Below are 16,634 nucleotides of genomic sequence, written 5' to 3'. Positions count from 1 at the left end.
CGACTTCGTCATAGAGGAGGCCATCTGGTCCTCTGATGGCTCGTTTAGGTGGCCGCTGGTGTCGTATGTTCTTGACTACCTGCCATTCGTTCTTGGTTCGAAGTAAGAATTCATCCATCTTATCTTCCCAGACCTGCTGTCGCCACTCGGCCACTCTCCTGTGCAGTTCTCGTGTTAAGACGTGTGTTTCCCGTCGATCGATCGGGTTTCTATAGCGGAGCCAACGTCGCCTGCTCCTGTTTCTCTGTGTCTTCAGTTCTTGGAGTAGAGGCGGGAACTCGTCGAAAGCTACTACAGGGTAGACCGTGTGAGTAGTTGCCCTTCGTTTGGCTACCTTTATATTCTGCGTCAAAGTTTGTACCGCGATGTCGATGGCTTCCGGTGTTGAAACGTCCTGCGTCGTGCAGATATTGTTGTCAAGATGTCCGAAATTGACCCCAGTTCAGAGTTTGTGAGGATGGGGGTGGAAGGTTGGCCGTTGCGTTTTCCACTATACTGATAACAGGTCGGTGGTCAGACGAAAGATCGTCGACGGTGCGGAGCTGGAGGTTCGTCTCAATATTTTTGATGACAGCAATATCTAGGACGTCTGCTTCTTGCCGATCGACGTAAGGAATCCGTGTGGGCTCTCGTGGGCCATGGACTGTGATGCCCAGTTCTTCTTCCATGGCAATCAAAGTTCGTCCACGAGGGTTCGTACGCCGGGAATTCCACGCGACGTGCTTGCTATTAAGGTCACCTCCTAGGAAGATTTTGTCAAAATTGGTGAAGATACTCCGTAGGTCGTCTGGCTCCAGGTTTTTTTTCCGGGGCTGTTGTACGCCGCAATGAAAGTGATGTTGCCTGCCGCCGATCGAACCGTTACTGCTGTTGCCTCCAGATGTTGGAGGTGTGGTAGTGTTTCATGATGGTGCCGCAGTTCCCTTTTAAGCAGAACTGCGGTCCCTCCACCTCGTTGGCCTTGTCTGTCCGTTCTATAGACGTACATGTTACGAAATCTGAGCTCAGTTGTTGGACGAAGGTGCGTCTCCGATACAAGTGTGATGTCGATTTTGTGACGTTGTAAAAATTCAGTGAATTCTGTTTTCTTGTGTTTCATTCCGTTGGCGTTCCATATACAGATTTTCAGGTTTCTCGTGGTCCCAGGGCGATCCATCTTAAGGTGTTCCAAAGGCCTTCAATACACTTTCGATTAAAGAAAGTATCCCCACTAGTTGTTGCTGCACGGCGGTGAGAAGTTTCGCGACATCAGAGAGCGCTGGAGCTAGAGATTGCATCAAATGAGCTGGTGAGACGTAGGTTTCCGGTTCCGGTCGACGTGGGGATGCTGCGTGGGCGTATGAATAATGCTGGCGGTGCTGTCGAGGTGGAAGTGCTTCAGGAGGAGGCTGTGTTACTGGCTGCCGTGTCGCCGCCGGTTGTTCTTGTGGCGTTGGCTGACGGTGGGGCGGAGGGTGTGGCGTCAGGTTGGAGTTCCGTATTACACGAGTCCTCCGTTGAGAGGGCTGCGGGGAAGACCACTGTGTGTATTTCCTGAGAAGTTCCTGGTACTTCTGGCAGCCACGCCACGTGGCAGGATGGTCCTTTTCACAGTTAGCACATTTCGGCGGAGCCCCTCGGGGATGAGTACATGCTGAAGATCGGTGTTGCCCTCCACATCGAACGCAGCGAGCAGGCAAGCTGCAATAATTAGCTGTATGTTCGAATCGCTGGCAGTGGCGACATTGAACAGGTCCTTCTTGTCTGTTGTAGGTTTCAATAACGACTTTAGTATATAGAAGGTATTTGATGTCGTAAATCTTGTAGTTTTCCTTTTGGGCTGGCAACGTGACACAGTAAGCATCTTGAGGTCGTAATTCCTTCGTCTTGTCGTCTCGATTTTTAAACTGGTGGACGTTGATGACAGGGAAACCCTTCTCTATCAGTGCGTCTTTCAGTTCTTCCTCCGTAACTTCGGCAGGTAGACGTTTGACAACCACTTTGAGGTCCTTGTCCTCCGCGGCCTGATGTGTAAAAAAGTGGATGTCATTCGACACAAAGAAATTGATGGCCCGCCGTTGATCTTCATAGGAGTCGAAGTGATATTTGATCCTGTCTCGTTGGTAGATGGCCTTAAGACTGCCGTCAATATTCGCTTTCAGCGCCTTGTTGAGTTCCATGTAGTTCTTGGTATGGTAAATAGTAACGAGCGGGACTTTGCGTAGTAAGTTCCGGCCAGAGCCATCTGTCCCCTCTTTATCTGCTTCGAGATTGACATCACTCGTCTGGTTCATACGTTCTGGAGCATCTGTAGTATCTTCCGCCGCAATAGCCGCATAACGGTTGGAAGTTTTCAGTTCTTCTGGACGTTGTCGCTTCCGAGAGTTGTTCTGCTTAGGAGAAGCGTTGAGTCGTTTTCTTTGGCGAACTAGTGCAAAATCGCCCTCTCCGTCGGTGGGCTGCATGGTCCAAACTTCTTCAGAGGAGACTCCCACCATTTCGTCGTCGTCTGGTGGAGAAAATTGTTCCACGTCGTCTACTTGGTCTTCATGCTGTGAAGGAGGAACTGTACTAGTGCGGTTGTCGTATACTTACTGACTTTGCAGAATCATGTGTTGTATTTCACGTCTCAGTTCCCGTTGTTGCCGATCGTTCTGTGTTAGCTGATGTCTCTCGTCAGAGGAGTTTGACGTATGTTGTCCTCCGCTCTGCATTCGCGTATCGCTCGTCGTGATCCCATCCTCATTATGTTGCCTGTCAGAATCCGTTGTCGTTGCAGGGGTCGTCGCCGTTGTATCCGTCCTGTTGGGAGCGGCCGCCGGGACGGCCGGCGGGGCAGGCCCCACCGACCGGCCAGCGGCCGGACCCGGCGCGACCCAGCCGGCTGGCTCGGACGCGCGCGTTCCGTTGTCCGCACTCATCGGCATCGCGCGCTCAACTGACGTACTGTTCGAAAGAGCAAACTCTCGACTTTTACATGGTTCCCGCTAGGTAGCAGCAGTGTGCACCCAGTTCAGTTCTAGTGAAAATGGTGTCGAGACAACAGAAAGCGTTTTGTGTTCTATGTTTTGCACAGTGCGGGTCAGTAATACTGTTCAGCGCAACTTTCGTACTAGGTATGGTGTGGATCCTCCTACAGCATAGAGCATTAGACGATGGCATGAACAATTCCGAGAAACAGTAAAGGCAAATTGCCGGGGCTTCCCCGAGTTTCTGGCACAGACGTCCAACGCATCCGCCTTAGTTTCACAGGGAGTCGGCAGAAATAAGTTCGCCGTGCAGCTCGTCAGCTGAAAATGCCCCCGATGTCCGTCTGGCGTGTGTTGTGTCGACATTTACACATGAAACCATACAAAATTCAGCTACTGCACACTGAAGATGACAAACAATAACGTGTGTAGTTCTATAATTTCGTTCGTGGCAAGATAGAAGATGACAATTTTCTTCCACGCTTAATGTTTAGTGACGAGGCAACATTCCATTTAAATGGAAACGTGAACCGTCATAATGTGAGAACATGGGGTATGGAACAACCAAATGAAGTTGTACAACATGAGAGGGGACTCTCCAAAATTTAATGTGTTTTGTGCAGTTTCATGGGGAAAGGTCTATGGTCCATTTTTCTTTACCGAGAACACTGTTACAGGAAACACATATCTCGATATACTTCAGAACTTTCTTTTCCCACATTTGGAGACTGACTCGATCGACTTCATTTACCAACAGGAGGCATTTGGAAGTGCGTGATGTTTAAATCAAAGGATTATTGAACGATGGATCGGTCGCACTGTACCAAATGATTCACCCTTCCATTACTGGCCTCCAATGCCTGACTGTAAGTGATTATTTCTTCTGGTTGTTTATAAAGGACTCTGTACATGTGCCTCCGTTACCAACAACAATGAATGAACTGAGACATCGCATAACAGCAGTTGTTGAAACTGTAACTCAAGACATGCTCGCTGCAGTGTGAGAACAATTTGAATACCGGATTGATATATGCCATGCATTTAAAGGGGGCATATTAAACAGCTATGGAAAGGTATGAAAAAGCAAAACTTTTTGTCTCCCGATCATCAAAAAACAAAATTCATCGTAGATGTTTATTAGTTTCAGAAATACAGACGTGCCAAATCGGATGATTCTTTTCGATACACACTGTAGTTTAATTTCTAGTCCAGGTATATGCCCAAGTATCTTGTAACCATGTTTCTTTTTATGCTATTTGCTTCTATTTTAACTGTAGGACTTCTTTTTATGTTCACTTTCAACATAACGTAGAGTCCGTTTATACCACACCAATTGCTCATGGTTTGCAGTAATGCTCATGGTTTCACTTCAAGGTGCTCTTTCGAGTTGGTCACTATCACAAGAAGTATATGGAACTACTTGTGTGCGATCGTCCCATTCCATTGATGTTAGCGAGGATTCAGTGGTAATTTTCCAGAAAATGTTCCCTCAAATCGACCCCACAGGCCTCGCTTATTGATCTGTGTCATCATCTTGCGACTCCCTGCTCGCCGTTTGGTGACTCTATTTCTGCCATAGCCGTGAAGGCTTATATAGGAATAAGACCAGACTAACAACATTTTTTCTAAAACAAGATGTCTCTTCATAGGAAGTAAAATACATGAATTTATCGTAGATGGAAAAAGTATTGTGGCATGTCAGAGTTATAAATATCTGAGGGTCGTAATCTCAGGTCAGGGTTCCAATACACAAGAAGTAAGGGAGAGACAGCACAAGATAAACAAGCAATCAAGAAGCAGCATGCCGTCCTTTGGTCAGATAAAATTAAGAAAAAGACAAAAATTGTTATATGGATCAATAATGCGAAGCATTTGTTTATGTGGAGCGGAATCCTGGGAAATGACAAACCAAGATAGAAGAAGACTTCAAGGCGTGCAAATGAATTTTTTGAGAAGAAGTTGTAGAGTTTCGAAGCTGGAGATTATCCTAAATAAAGATCAGGAAGCGTATGAAAACTCCCACGTACAAATCGCCAAAGAGGTGGGGAACAGAGTTTAAGATAGGATGGACATGTAATAAGATTAGAGGATGAATGATGGCCGAAAAATATTCTATGTTGGGGACATCCATACAAGAGAAGAAGAGAAAGATGCTGTGCACAACGGAAAAATGAAGTCGAGGAAGATATGCAACAAATAAATGTGAAAGGTTTATTATTCAAGGATAGGCTCGGATACAACGTTCCGAGAAACGGCGTAATGAGCTATAAACAACTCGCAAAATAAAAAAAAACACAAAGGTGGTTTTCTTTGTGGCGAGATCTGTTTACGAAATTTCAATCGCCAACTTTCTCTTCCGCATGCGAAAATATTTTGCTGACACCCACCTACGTAGGTAGAAATGATCATCATAATACAGTAAGAGAAATCAAAGCTCGAACGGAAAGATTAAGTGTTCCTTTTTCCCACGAGCCATTCGAGAGTGGAATGGTAGAGAAGTAGTATGAAAATGGTTCGATGAACCATCTGCCGGGAACTTAAGTGTGAAATGAGGAGTAACCATGTAGAAGTAGATGTAGGGCCTCTGGGAGCCGCGAGTCTCAAAGACGCGGGCCATCATAAACTGTCGAATGTTTCTCCCATATATCGTATAACTTTCTATGTTCTGTTTATTATTCGAATTGACTGATTAATCGCGTCATCTGTCAATTTTCTGGGTGTAAATCTGAACTGATGTGACCTCAGACGCCTGAGCATTTGAGGACCTGTAGGGTTCAAAAAGGACTCATCCCTGGACCTATGCCAATAGCGGAAAATCCGTCGCTAACATTTGAGTTCTGACGGAATTCCGTCTTTGTGGTGTGCGTACTGTAAGACCTTCGGCACACACCATCAGATTATTTGACTTGTCGCTCTAACCAAGTAGGCGAGTGTCAGCAATATGTCTCGTGGTCTTATCGTGGCGTGTTTATCTTCTGCCGTTAGGTCAGACGATAGAAATGCCACTTGCACGCTTAGAGTAGCTGATTGACGGTGACCAACTTTAAACAGAACTTGATTAATTTTCACACACATTTATTAAAATAATAACAATTATAAACCTTACTTAACTTGATTCTGGATGCTATTTACAATTGACAATCTGAAGTTCCTTTGGTCTTGGTACGTTAATCTTATTCTCACATATCTCTGATACTTGACAAAGTGTCTATACATTTCTCTTCATGGCTATGTACAGGAATATGATAATCTTATTAGGCGCAGACTGAAACTTGGCTATAGACTGGTACAGACAAATGCAGACTAATGCAGATTAACTAATCGGAGGTCTGTACACTCGTTATAATACCTCGCGCGTTCAGGTATCACTGCGCGAGGAGAAAAGGTCCTACGTTAGCAGCAATCTCATTGGCTGCGTTACATATTAATACGCGGATCGGCGGAAGTAGAATTTGGTCCGTCTTTATGGCAGCGCCATCTCGTAGTTCGGAGACGGACGAGCGCTGCGCCTGCGCTGTTGTGCTTAGCGGGGGGGCTCTAGTGGGAAAGTTGTGTACGCGCTGACTACGCGGAACTATGACTATGCCGGCCGGAGTGGCCGTGCGGTTCTAGGCGCTAAAGTCTGGAACCGAGCGACCACTGCGCTCGCAGGTTCGAAATCTGCCTCGGGCATGGATGTGTGTGATGTCCTTAGGTTAGTTAGGTTTAATTAGTTCTAAGTTATAGGGGACTGATGACCTCAGCAGTTAAGTCCCATAGTGCTCAGAGCCATTTGAACCATTTTTTTTTTCATTTCGTTCTTTCTCTCGCCTTTCACACGTACCGTCGTTACTTAGGAGTTCCCTATCAAGCTTCTCAAGCCGATTGAGCGGCTCTATTTCAACATGGTGTGGCTGTAAGCCTCCTAGCCATGTCGAGTCTCGCCTTGCGCTAGCATATCATCCTCATAGTGCATCGTATTTAGGAATCATCATGTTTAGAATCAGAACTGGATCCCTTCATACTGTAATTCTGACGGCCGCATTTCCGCTTCCACGCTATCCGCTCCCCCCCCCCCCCCCCCCCCAGCTGTCATAAACACCGGCAGAGAGGACGTCTGACGCCTCCACTCCTCCTCCCACCACCAGGTTCTCCACCGTGTCGACGGAAATTAGTACTTGGGTTTTGTCGTAGTCGCGGCGCTTGCTGGGCCTCAGTATTCGATGTTGTTGTTGGGGTGTTTGTATTTCTGTTGGTCTCCGTAGTCCTGTCGGGCAAGCTGGCCGCGGTGTAAGTTCTTTCACGTGGAGCATCCGGCCGTTTTAGAGTTGTTTCAGACTTTTGTTCCGTTTCTGGCCTGGAGTACAGCATTCCTTAGGCTCTTTTGCTTTGCACTGTGGTCTATTGTGGCCCTTCTCCGCACATCTGTTGCACATAAAGCCTGTTTCTGTGCAGTCCTTGAGCGTGTGGTCAAGATCACAACACCTAAAACGATACAAGACTGCAACATATTCCTTAACACTCAACGGACGCAAACTGACTTCCACGTCGCCTTCGTCCAGTAGCATGTCACTCATGCCTCTCACTGTTGTCGAGTTCATATATGACGTGCAGTCAAATGAAAACAGAAGACTAGCGACGACGGGACCGTGAAATAGTTCCATTCAAAAGTAGCCACCACATAGGTTAAGACATTTACACCATTGGCAGACGGGACGATCGAGTCCTGATTCGTAGAACGCGGTGGGTCGCTGACGGATCCATAACCGCATCAAGTCATGACTTCGTCGTCCGACTGAAATCGACGTCCTCGCATGTCTTTCGTCGCGTCACCAAAGATGTGAAAATCACACGGTGAAAGGTCTGGGTTGTAAGGAGGATGCTGCAGTGTCTTCCAATCAAATCGATGAAACGCAGCCGTCGTCCGATTGGATTGACAGCGGGGTGGGGGCGGGGTGTGTGTGTGTGTGTGGGGGGGGGGGGGGCGTCAGCAGTGGTTAAAGTGTAACAGGATGTCTCAGTCTGACGACATTCTTCGGCGTTTTGACTTCATGGCAGGTCGCAGTTTCTACAAATATCGTCTTCTACAAAGTGTCGTCGTAGCGCTGTGCACTGACTGTGGTTCCACGCTCGAGGAACTCGACGAACAGAGGGCCCCTGCAGTCGAAGAAGAAGGTCTTTACCGCCGTAACGGTATTCTTTACTCTAGTACCAGTATTCATTACAATTTATATTGTGAACGTTAACGTTTATTGTGCCTACAATATTGTTGAGTCTAAAGAGAATATAGAATTTATTTCTTGATGGTATTAATGTCTGTATACTGTATTACTGATTAAATAAAGACATGTTCCCACTGAGCCTATAGCTTTATGTAATAGTTCTGTTTGGTATTGGTCAGTTTCAATGGCATCAAACATGTGCATATAAGTAAGTGGTCATATGTCTACTTAATGACCATGAGGTTGAAATTTGGCCAGTAGCAAATAAAAGAAATACATAAAGTTAGAGCCTCATCGGAAAAATGTATTAATTTAACTAGTATTTGTTGGCTGTGGGCCCAGTTATCAAGAAATTTTTACAGCTGAGCTCTTGATAAAAGGCAGATTGTTAAGTGACCGAGTTGAAACATAGCTGCTGGTAGGCAATAAATCTGATGCCTAGGATCTGCTAATTGACTCATCCAGATAGTCAGTAATTTCCACTACAATCTCAAGTGTCTGTAGTTAGAAGCCGAATCAGACACATGCAGTCCAGAAAAAGAACGCATCTGTATATCTTCGTTACCAAGGGTGGTTTGTAACACACTCATGGTACAACAGATCACAAGCAGTAACTTTAAGCTTCAGTTGAACATGTATAATCATGAGTATTTTCTCTCCTCAGTTAAATACTTGCATTTATTTATGAAGACGCCACAGCAAGTCACACAACTTTATGATATGGAGAGACAGATGGGGAAAGGAGTTACCGGTGCCGGCCATTATGGCCGAGCAGTTCTAGGCGCTTCAGTCCGGAACTCCACTGCTGCTACAGTCCCAGGTTCGAACCCTGCCTCGGACATGGATGTGTCTGATGTCCTTAGGTTAGTTAGGTTTAAGTAGTTCTAGGGGACTGATGACATCAGATGTTAAGTCCCGTAGTGCTCAGAGCCATTTGAACCATTTTTTTTTTTTGAGTTAGTGTAACATTCATTACCTTACCTTATAGTTCGTAGAGGGATTGTAGTTACCAGAGGGAGAGACAGAATGTCTTTGCAGTTATAAAGGTGCTTACCGTCGGATTCCTAGGTCAATATCTTCCTGGCACACAGGGAAGAGAACAGCCAGCAGCAAGTAGAGGAAGATGGCGGCGTTGGCGACCGTGCAGAGCGCCAATGGGAAGACGACGGTGGTGTAGAGGGCGACGCCCTGCGGGTAGCACAGGAACTCCGTGGCGCTGTCCTGCCGCAGCGGGTAGCCCGCCTCCAGCCCTGAGGTCGCCACCAGCGCCACCACCGGCACCAGCGGAGACAGCCACGAACACGCCGAGCTCACCAGCACCACGTGTGGGAACAGCGCCTGTGCACGTCGCCAAGCAGAGAGTGCTGCAATTCTTGCTACTATCCACATAAGTGTGTTGGATTACTGATATATAATAAAATACTGTAGACAACATTCCATTAGAACTACTGACAGGCTTGGGAGAGCCAGTCCTGACGAAACTCTACCATCTGGTGAGCAAGATGTATGAGACAGGCGAAATACCCTCAGACTTCAAGAAAAATATAATAATTCCAATCCCAAGGAAAGCAGGTGTTGACAGATGTGATGATTACCGAACTATCAGTTTAATAAGTCACGGCTGCAAAATACAAACGCGAATTCTTTACAGACGAATGGAAAAACTGGTAGAAGCCGACCTCGGGGAAGATCAGTTTGGATTCCGTAGAAATGTTGGAACACGTGAGGCAATACTGACCCTACGACTTATCTTAGAAGAAAGATTAAGGAATGGCAAACCTACGTTTCTAGCTTTTGTAGACTTAGAGAAAGCTTTTGACAATGTTGATTGGAATACTTTCTCTCAAATTCTGAAGGTGGCACGCGTAAAATACAGGGAGCGAAAGGCTATTTACAATTTGTACAGAAACCAGATGGCATTTATAAGAGTCGAGGTACATGAAAGGGAAGCAGTGGTTGGGAAGGGAGTGAGACAGGGTTGTAGCCCCTCCCCGATGTTATTCAATCTGTATATTGAACAAGCAGTGAAGGAAACAAAAGAAAAATTCGGAGTAGGTATTAAAATCCATGGAGAAGAAATAAAAACTTTGAGGTTCGCCGATGACATTGTAATTCTGTCAGAGACAGCAAAGGACTTGGAAGAGCAGCTGAACGGAATGGACAGTGTCTTGAAAGGAGGATATAAGATGAACATCAATAAAACCAAAACGAGGATAATGGAATGTAGTCGAATTAAGTCGGGTGATGTTGAGGGAATTAGATTAGGAAATGAGACACTTAAAGTTGTAAAGGAGTTTTGCTATTTGGGGAGCAAAATAACTGATGATGGTCGAAATAGAGAGGATATAAAATGTAGACTGTGTGATATTATTGGATTTCAGACATTTTGCATATGAGAAAAGGACAGCCACCAAGCTGTAGTTTGCAGTGATACTAAGCATGACAACACGAGAGTAAAAAAAAAAAAAAAAAAAAAAAAAACGAAATCTGTTTATAACGTTCGCCTACACCAAGACGCGCGGCCAGCGTTTAAAAGGTACTTTTAAATACTATGACTCGCTGGGCGCAGATATTTAAAATCATTGCCGCAGCGCTTGATAGCAAGAAGCTGCGAAACAGAAGAAAGAACAATTTATCATTTGTTAGGAAAAATCTAGAGTCTTTATAGTTGGTTGTACTTCTGGTCGCCGATATGTTAACATGTACTTCATTACCTTTGATGTTTGGTTGCCGACTTGTTAAGACGTGTTGTGTAGCACCGCTACAAGTTTAGTGTGAAAAACCACGTTATCACCAAGAAAACAAAAACGCTTTTGTAAACTTTGTGACGATAAAAAATACTTACGCGCACGCCAGGACATGTAATTTTTACAAAATATCACACATACAGAAGCAGCGATTGTTGGACTGCTCCATGTATGAGAAAAACATAAAAATGTAAGTTTTGTATTCATTGTAAATTTGGTAATGTTTATAGTTTAACGCCTTTCTTCTTTGAGAATATACTTGTCCTCCACTGTACAGAAAATCTATGTTTATTCTTTTCTTTAAATTAACCACAAATAATGTTTATGTTTAAATGAACTTTGTTACAGGTTCGCTCTTTATCGCGGTGTGTCGATTGTATTTGGGAGACCATTAACGTGTTCAATTTACGATCTGACAACTTTTTTTTACAAAATTTCACTGTTTTGCATTCATTTCCATTTTTTTTATTATTCAAATAGGTCCCTTAGGTAATTTCATTGAAGAGTCTGATTGCGTGAAAGCAATCCGGGTTAAGAGGTCATTTGAGAAACTATTTTCACGCAATCAATCCGTACGTCTCCTAAACACAAACGAGAACCGACGCATCGTCGATCATTCATTAATTTTTCTCTTTTTCCAAGTCGTACCAAGAAACGGCCAAGGAGAACTGCCGTGAGTACGCAATCTAGTGTTAAAAGGTTGCATTCTTTATCTTGTCGGCAAACATTGCCATGAATTATCATCATCAATGTTATATTTGGTTAAATGTGAAAAGCCAAAAAACCTTTTAACGCTAGATGTGGCGCCCGAACAGGGACCTAACTGAAAAACTAATTTGTTCTTTTTATTTTCATGCTACCATCTGGAGAAAATTGGAAGCCAAAACCAGTGATAAAAAAAAGGACGCATATGCAGAAAATCGCAGTAAGAATCCACAACAGCAATAAATAGCAGCGCGCAAGACAACTAATGTGAGTACGATTTTTCATTACGTTTGAAGCTTTGCGTACCGAGCATTCAGTCGGCTCGTGACATTCACTCTCTACGCTTTTTTCCTTTTCCTCAAGCAATTTAATTTCCAAATTTCTGTTTCGTTTTTTCTATTAGACCCGCCTCTGTTTCATCATTTCGCTTACAATAGTTAGAAATAGTTAGCAAGAATTTCCATTGTTGTGCATTTAAGTGAATCACAATGGCCGCTATCTGTGCCAGTTTCAGTGCTCTATAAGTGTTTTTCATTTATTTTATCTCTCTCGTTGCCATATTGGCATTTTCGTGTGTCAGAGTTTCAAATGTTTATAACGCGCAAGCAATATCTGTGAAATCAGGACGCGAAATCCCTGGCGCACCTGACAAGTGAAAATCATAATTAAAAAAATATATATATATATATTTTCTAGCTCGTGCAGTGTAACTACTTTAAATTTACGATGGCTGATGAGCAACCAAGGCAACTTAGACCGCGCGCGGGTGTAAACAAACCTGAATTTCGTAGTGAGGGAACAACACAGGACGAAGCGACAAGTGAGCTGTCGGCGCCACAGACCGCGTCGCAGTCACGTGAATGCTCGCTGTCAGATATACTAAAATTGTTTGCTGATATGAAAACCAGTTTTGAAGCAAACATGGGTAATCTTGGAACGCAAATCAACAGTTAACAAACCAAAGTGACAATCTTGGAACGCAAATCAGTCAGATAGCAAATCAAAGTGACAGCAGGTTCAGCAGTTTAGAATCAAGGATAGAGGACATCCAAGCACAAATAAAAAATTCGAATGACACCATGGAGGAAAAAATTAAAACCATTACCACTGCTTACGCAAGCGAGCTAAACGCAAGCGTACACGCAAAAATTGATAGTGTTCTTTCGATGGTGGAATCCGCCGAGACCAATATTGGTAGCAAGTTCATAGATATGCAGGCCCAAATAGATGTTTGTAAATCAACTACGAGTGACTCTTTGAAACATTACAGTGATGTTTCAAAGAGAGTAAGCCAATTGACAGAAAGTGTCAACCACGTTGGCGAGCGAGTCGAAGACCTTGCTCAGCAAATATCCGATGTCAATATTGACAAAAAGATCGCAGATGTCAACACCGGTATAAGCAATATACTTAATAGGGAATTTGAAGAGTGGATGCAATCCAAAGAACAGTACATTGTCGGCAAGGTACACGCTGAACTAAAGGGTACGGTTAAATCTGCTACAGCAGAAATCTTAACCGCTCCCGGTACTTCTGGTGACACTTTAACCAGTGAATTAGGTGAAATCAGACGAGCATTTAGCCACGATCTTCCGGAATGGAAACGTCAGCTAAGCAATGATATAGATCAACTAAAACGACAAGTTACGGAATTGCAAGGTGACAATCAAAGTGAGTATTCGCTACCGCCAGAACACGATAATCGTCAATATCCCGAGTGTCAGGTACAATTCTCACCAACAGTAAATAATACGCGTGGCGAAACTTCTACGTCACGTAGTCATGCCTATCAACTAACACTCGTTGAACTAATGCGAGACGAGAGTGTGCTAAAACACAGAGTTTTTCAGCCTTTTATACCTGAAAAACGAAATATACATCCCATGGTATTTCTAAAATCATTCACAGGTGCTTTTCCGGAATCATGGAACGACAGGCAGCGGATACAGTTCATCTTAGGCTATGTACACGGTGAAGGATCAATTTGGGGTACAGAAATAATAAACAAATGTCACACCTATGCAGATTTTGAAAAGCATTTTTTGAATAAATTCTGGAGTTCAGGTATACAACAAAGACTCCGAAAGGAGGTTTACAACGCCGAACCTTTCAACACCAAAGGAGGAGGTTTGAGACGTTATTTTGAAAAATATCTACGTAAAATTCAGTATTGGGAGACGCCCATTTCAACCAAAGATGTAATCACGATCTTAAAGTCAAAACTTCCTGTGTCAATAAGAGAAAAACTAGTTAATGTGAGTGAAGAAGACCTAGAAGCCTTTCTTTCTGTTCTTGACAATTTGGATATGATCTATGAGGATGTGCGTGCGAGCGCGCGGAATAATTATAATAATGGACCGCCCGCTCCGCAGCAGCACATAACAAATTGCGTCAATGGAATGTCATACCAACATAACACGGGACAACCAAACGCTCAGCCTTACGGCAATCATAACAGTTTCAACCGCCGTAATGGAAAACAATATAACAAATATCCACACCAGAATAGATACAATCCGATTTATCAAAACACACAGCAACAATACGGTAATTCACCGATAAATCATAACGGTAATTACCAGTACCAGAACAACAAGACGAATAATGGAAATCGTCACAAGGGAAAGAAATGGACCAATTATAACAGACCACAACAGTACAGTCAGCCGAGTCATTTCACTCCCTCTCAGCAAATAAATTTTTCCCAGCCGAAAAATGCGACATTTTCTCACCAACCGAACCAACAGTTCAGGAACAATAGTCAGGACAATTCGTCGGATGCTTTTCCTGACACCGCCGGTTATAATAGCCAAGGAAATCGGACTATTTTTTACACACAGGCGAACCAAGCACCAAACGCGATGTCAAATAACACACAATCAAGTGATGCACAGTTCGTATGGGATACGAACGCAAGTTTTCAGCCTAACATGACACAAAATATTAGTCAAGTAAAAATAACTGACATTTCAGCTCCACCCCAGTCGGAAAACCATTAGTAGCTTCTTTATGCCTCCACGGGGAAGCTGCGGAACCAATAAGCTCTCATATCTTTAACCACTCATGCCAACCTAAGAAAAAAGGCGCATGACAAACACATTAGCAAAGTCTTATCGTATCGTATAAATGAACGAGTGCTATTAAAGACCCACTTCAAACCATTTTTGATTCATCATAAGAATCGCAAGTGGCAGCACTTGTATGAAGGACCATATATTATCTTAAGAAAGCCGCACATTGGTTGCTATCTATTAGCTGACCCTGTATCTGGACGAATAAAAGGATTGTTTCATCACGCAAACTTGAAGGAATACCGAGTCAACCATTGAAATATCCGTTAAGTTAAGCTGCTAAAATGAAATATACACACACTAGAAGTTGTCATACTATGTGTGAAGTACCAACGTATGTAAGAGTAATGCACAGGACTAACACCCTGTTGACCTGCCATAGCAAGATAAGTAATTTATATGAGCACCTTAAGTAAAACACATTTATTGTAGGAGAGCAAGATTTGCCTTAGATGTAAGTTAGTTTTAAGTTAATTGAGCCATGAACGGCCACAGCCGAAAGAGCTGACATATATTATAGTAGGGACGTGCTAAGTGCCACCTGCTACCACTAGTTTTAAGTATAGCAAAGCTCTCTCCTTTTGAATGAAATAAATTAAAATGATCATTCAGACCAGAATGATTGCTCGTAAAAAAAAAAATATCAAGGTCGCTTACTCTAATGAGGTAAATGTTATGTTACGCATAAGGAGTGTGTGACAACAAATTTTATGAGACCACCTATGAAACGCAGCAGGCAAAAAGCAGCAGCTTAGCATATATGAATCAAGTAAGTCAATAACGATCCAGGTAGCAGGAAAGAAGTGCGCAACTCAATCATTTTATTATAATACGGAGAAAACCGTATACTCTCATAACAATTATACGGCACAGTGCAGCTGAAATACAAAGATCATTTATAAATAAATTAGTTTAGTACTAGAAATATCTATTTCAAGTCCTCGAGATACGACGATTTTTTTTTAGAAAACAATTTTACGATACATGGAACAGAAGATAGTTAACAGACACAGTTCACTGCTAATGCATTGTTTAAGTAATTTTAGATATGCATAGAAAATTGTTTAGAGAGCTGGATCAGACGACACTGAAACTACTGTATCGATTTAATTATACTATTTGTTATGAAAAACTAAGGTGATAATAATTTATGTGAAGCTCATCATATCATACGTCATTAACACTCTGCCTTCAAAACTCTTCACTCCATAAAAGTCTTTTGTGTTTTCCTCTAACCAGTATTCTTACCATCCTACTTTATCCAGTAGAGAAGTAAATTTTACGAGCTGGTTGCATGATTGATACATACAGGCTATACGAATGGATAGTCGTGACACATTGGTTGTCGACGGGCTACGCTTATTCTCCGCAAATTGCGAGTTCAATTAAGATTTGTTATGTGCAATTGCACGACAGGGAACACCGAGCTTCCCAGTTTCCCTAATGGTAATTTGAACACGAACTGTTCATCACGTAAACGAAGCTACATTGACTATGTCTTCAAACTAACGACGTAATAGAGAGAAAATAAAAGAGCTGAACTTGAGAAAAGAGTAACTATTGTAAAAAGAAAAGAATAACAAGATTTCGAACAAAGTGTAAACCTAAAGTGCCTTGGAAGCACAAACTACGAACAAGAGACACGCTTTTCGTCAGGCCTTGTAGTCACAGAGACTAAATATTTCTTTGTAAATAATTTTTAGACATGATATGTATACTAAATGTTAACTGTACTTTGTAGTAATAATGCAGTCAGCAATAAATGGACACGTATATGCTGCTGCGTGTGAACCGACTATAGACAAGTAATTAATGGACACGTATAAAAGTGGTGCGTGTGAACCTTAACATGACGACCAAATAAATGTGAACACGAATTAATAATAAAGTGTGAACTGAAAAGGTGATAACTCCAAGGGCACGTGTGAAATACCACGTGTGAAGTAATGTTGTAAGTACTTG

The 16,634-nt window shown here is 43.1% G+C and overlaps 1 protein-coding gene across 1 annotated transcript in view; it reads right to left on the bottom strand.

The window, feature by feature from the left end:
- LOC126151236 (uncharacterized) overlaps window positions 1-16,634 on the bottom strand; it is a 349,750-nt gene that overhangs the window by 95,645 nt on the left and 237,471 nt on the right. Inside the window, exon 12 of the mRNA XM_049915929.1 lies at window positions 9,204-9,487. Within this exon, the coding sequence (XP_049771886.1) occupies window positions 9,204-9,487 (284 nt within the window). The remainder of the gene's footprint in view (window positions 1-9,203; window positions 9,488-16,634) is intronic.

Source organism: Schistocerca cancellata, chromosome 2 (genome assembly GCF_023864275.1).
Source record: "Schistocerca cancellata isolate TAMUIC-IGC-003103 chromosome 2, iqSchCanc2.1, whole genome shotgun sequence".
Taxonomy (NCBI): Eukaryota; Metazoa; Arthropoda; class Insecta; order Orthoptera; family Acrididae; genus Schistocerca; species Schistocerca cancellata.
The sequence above is the reverse complement of the archived record's forward strand: the minus strand, read 5'-3'. Positions and strand labels throughout refer to the sequence as shown.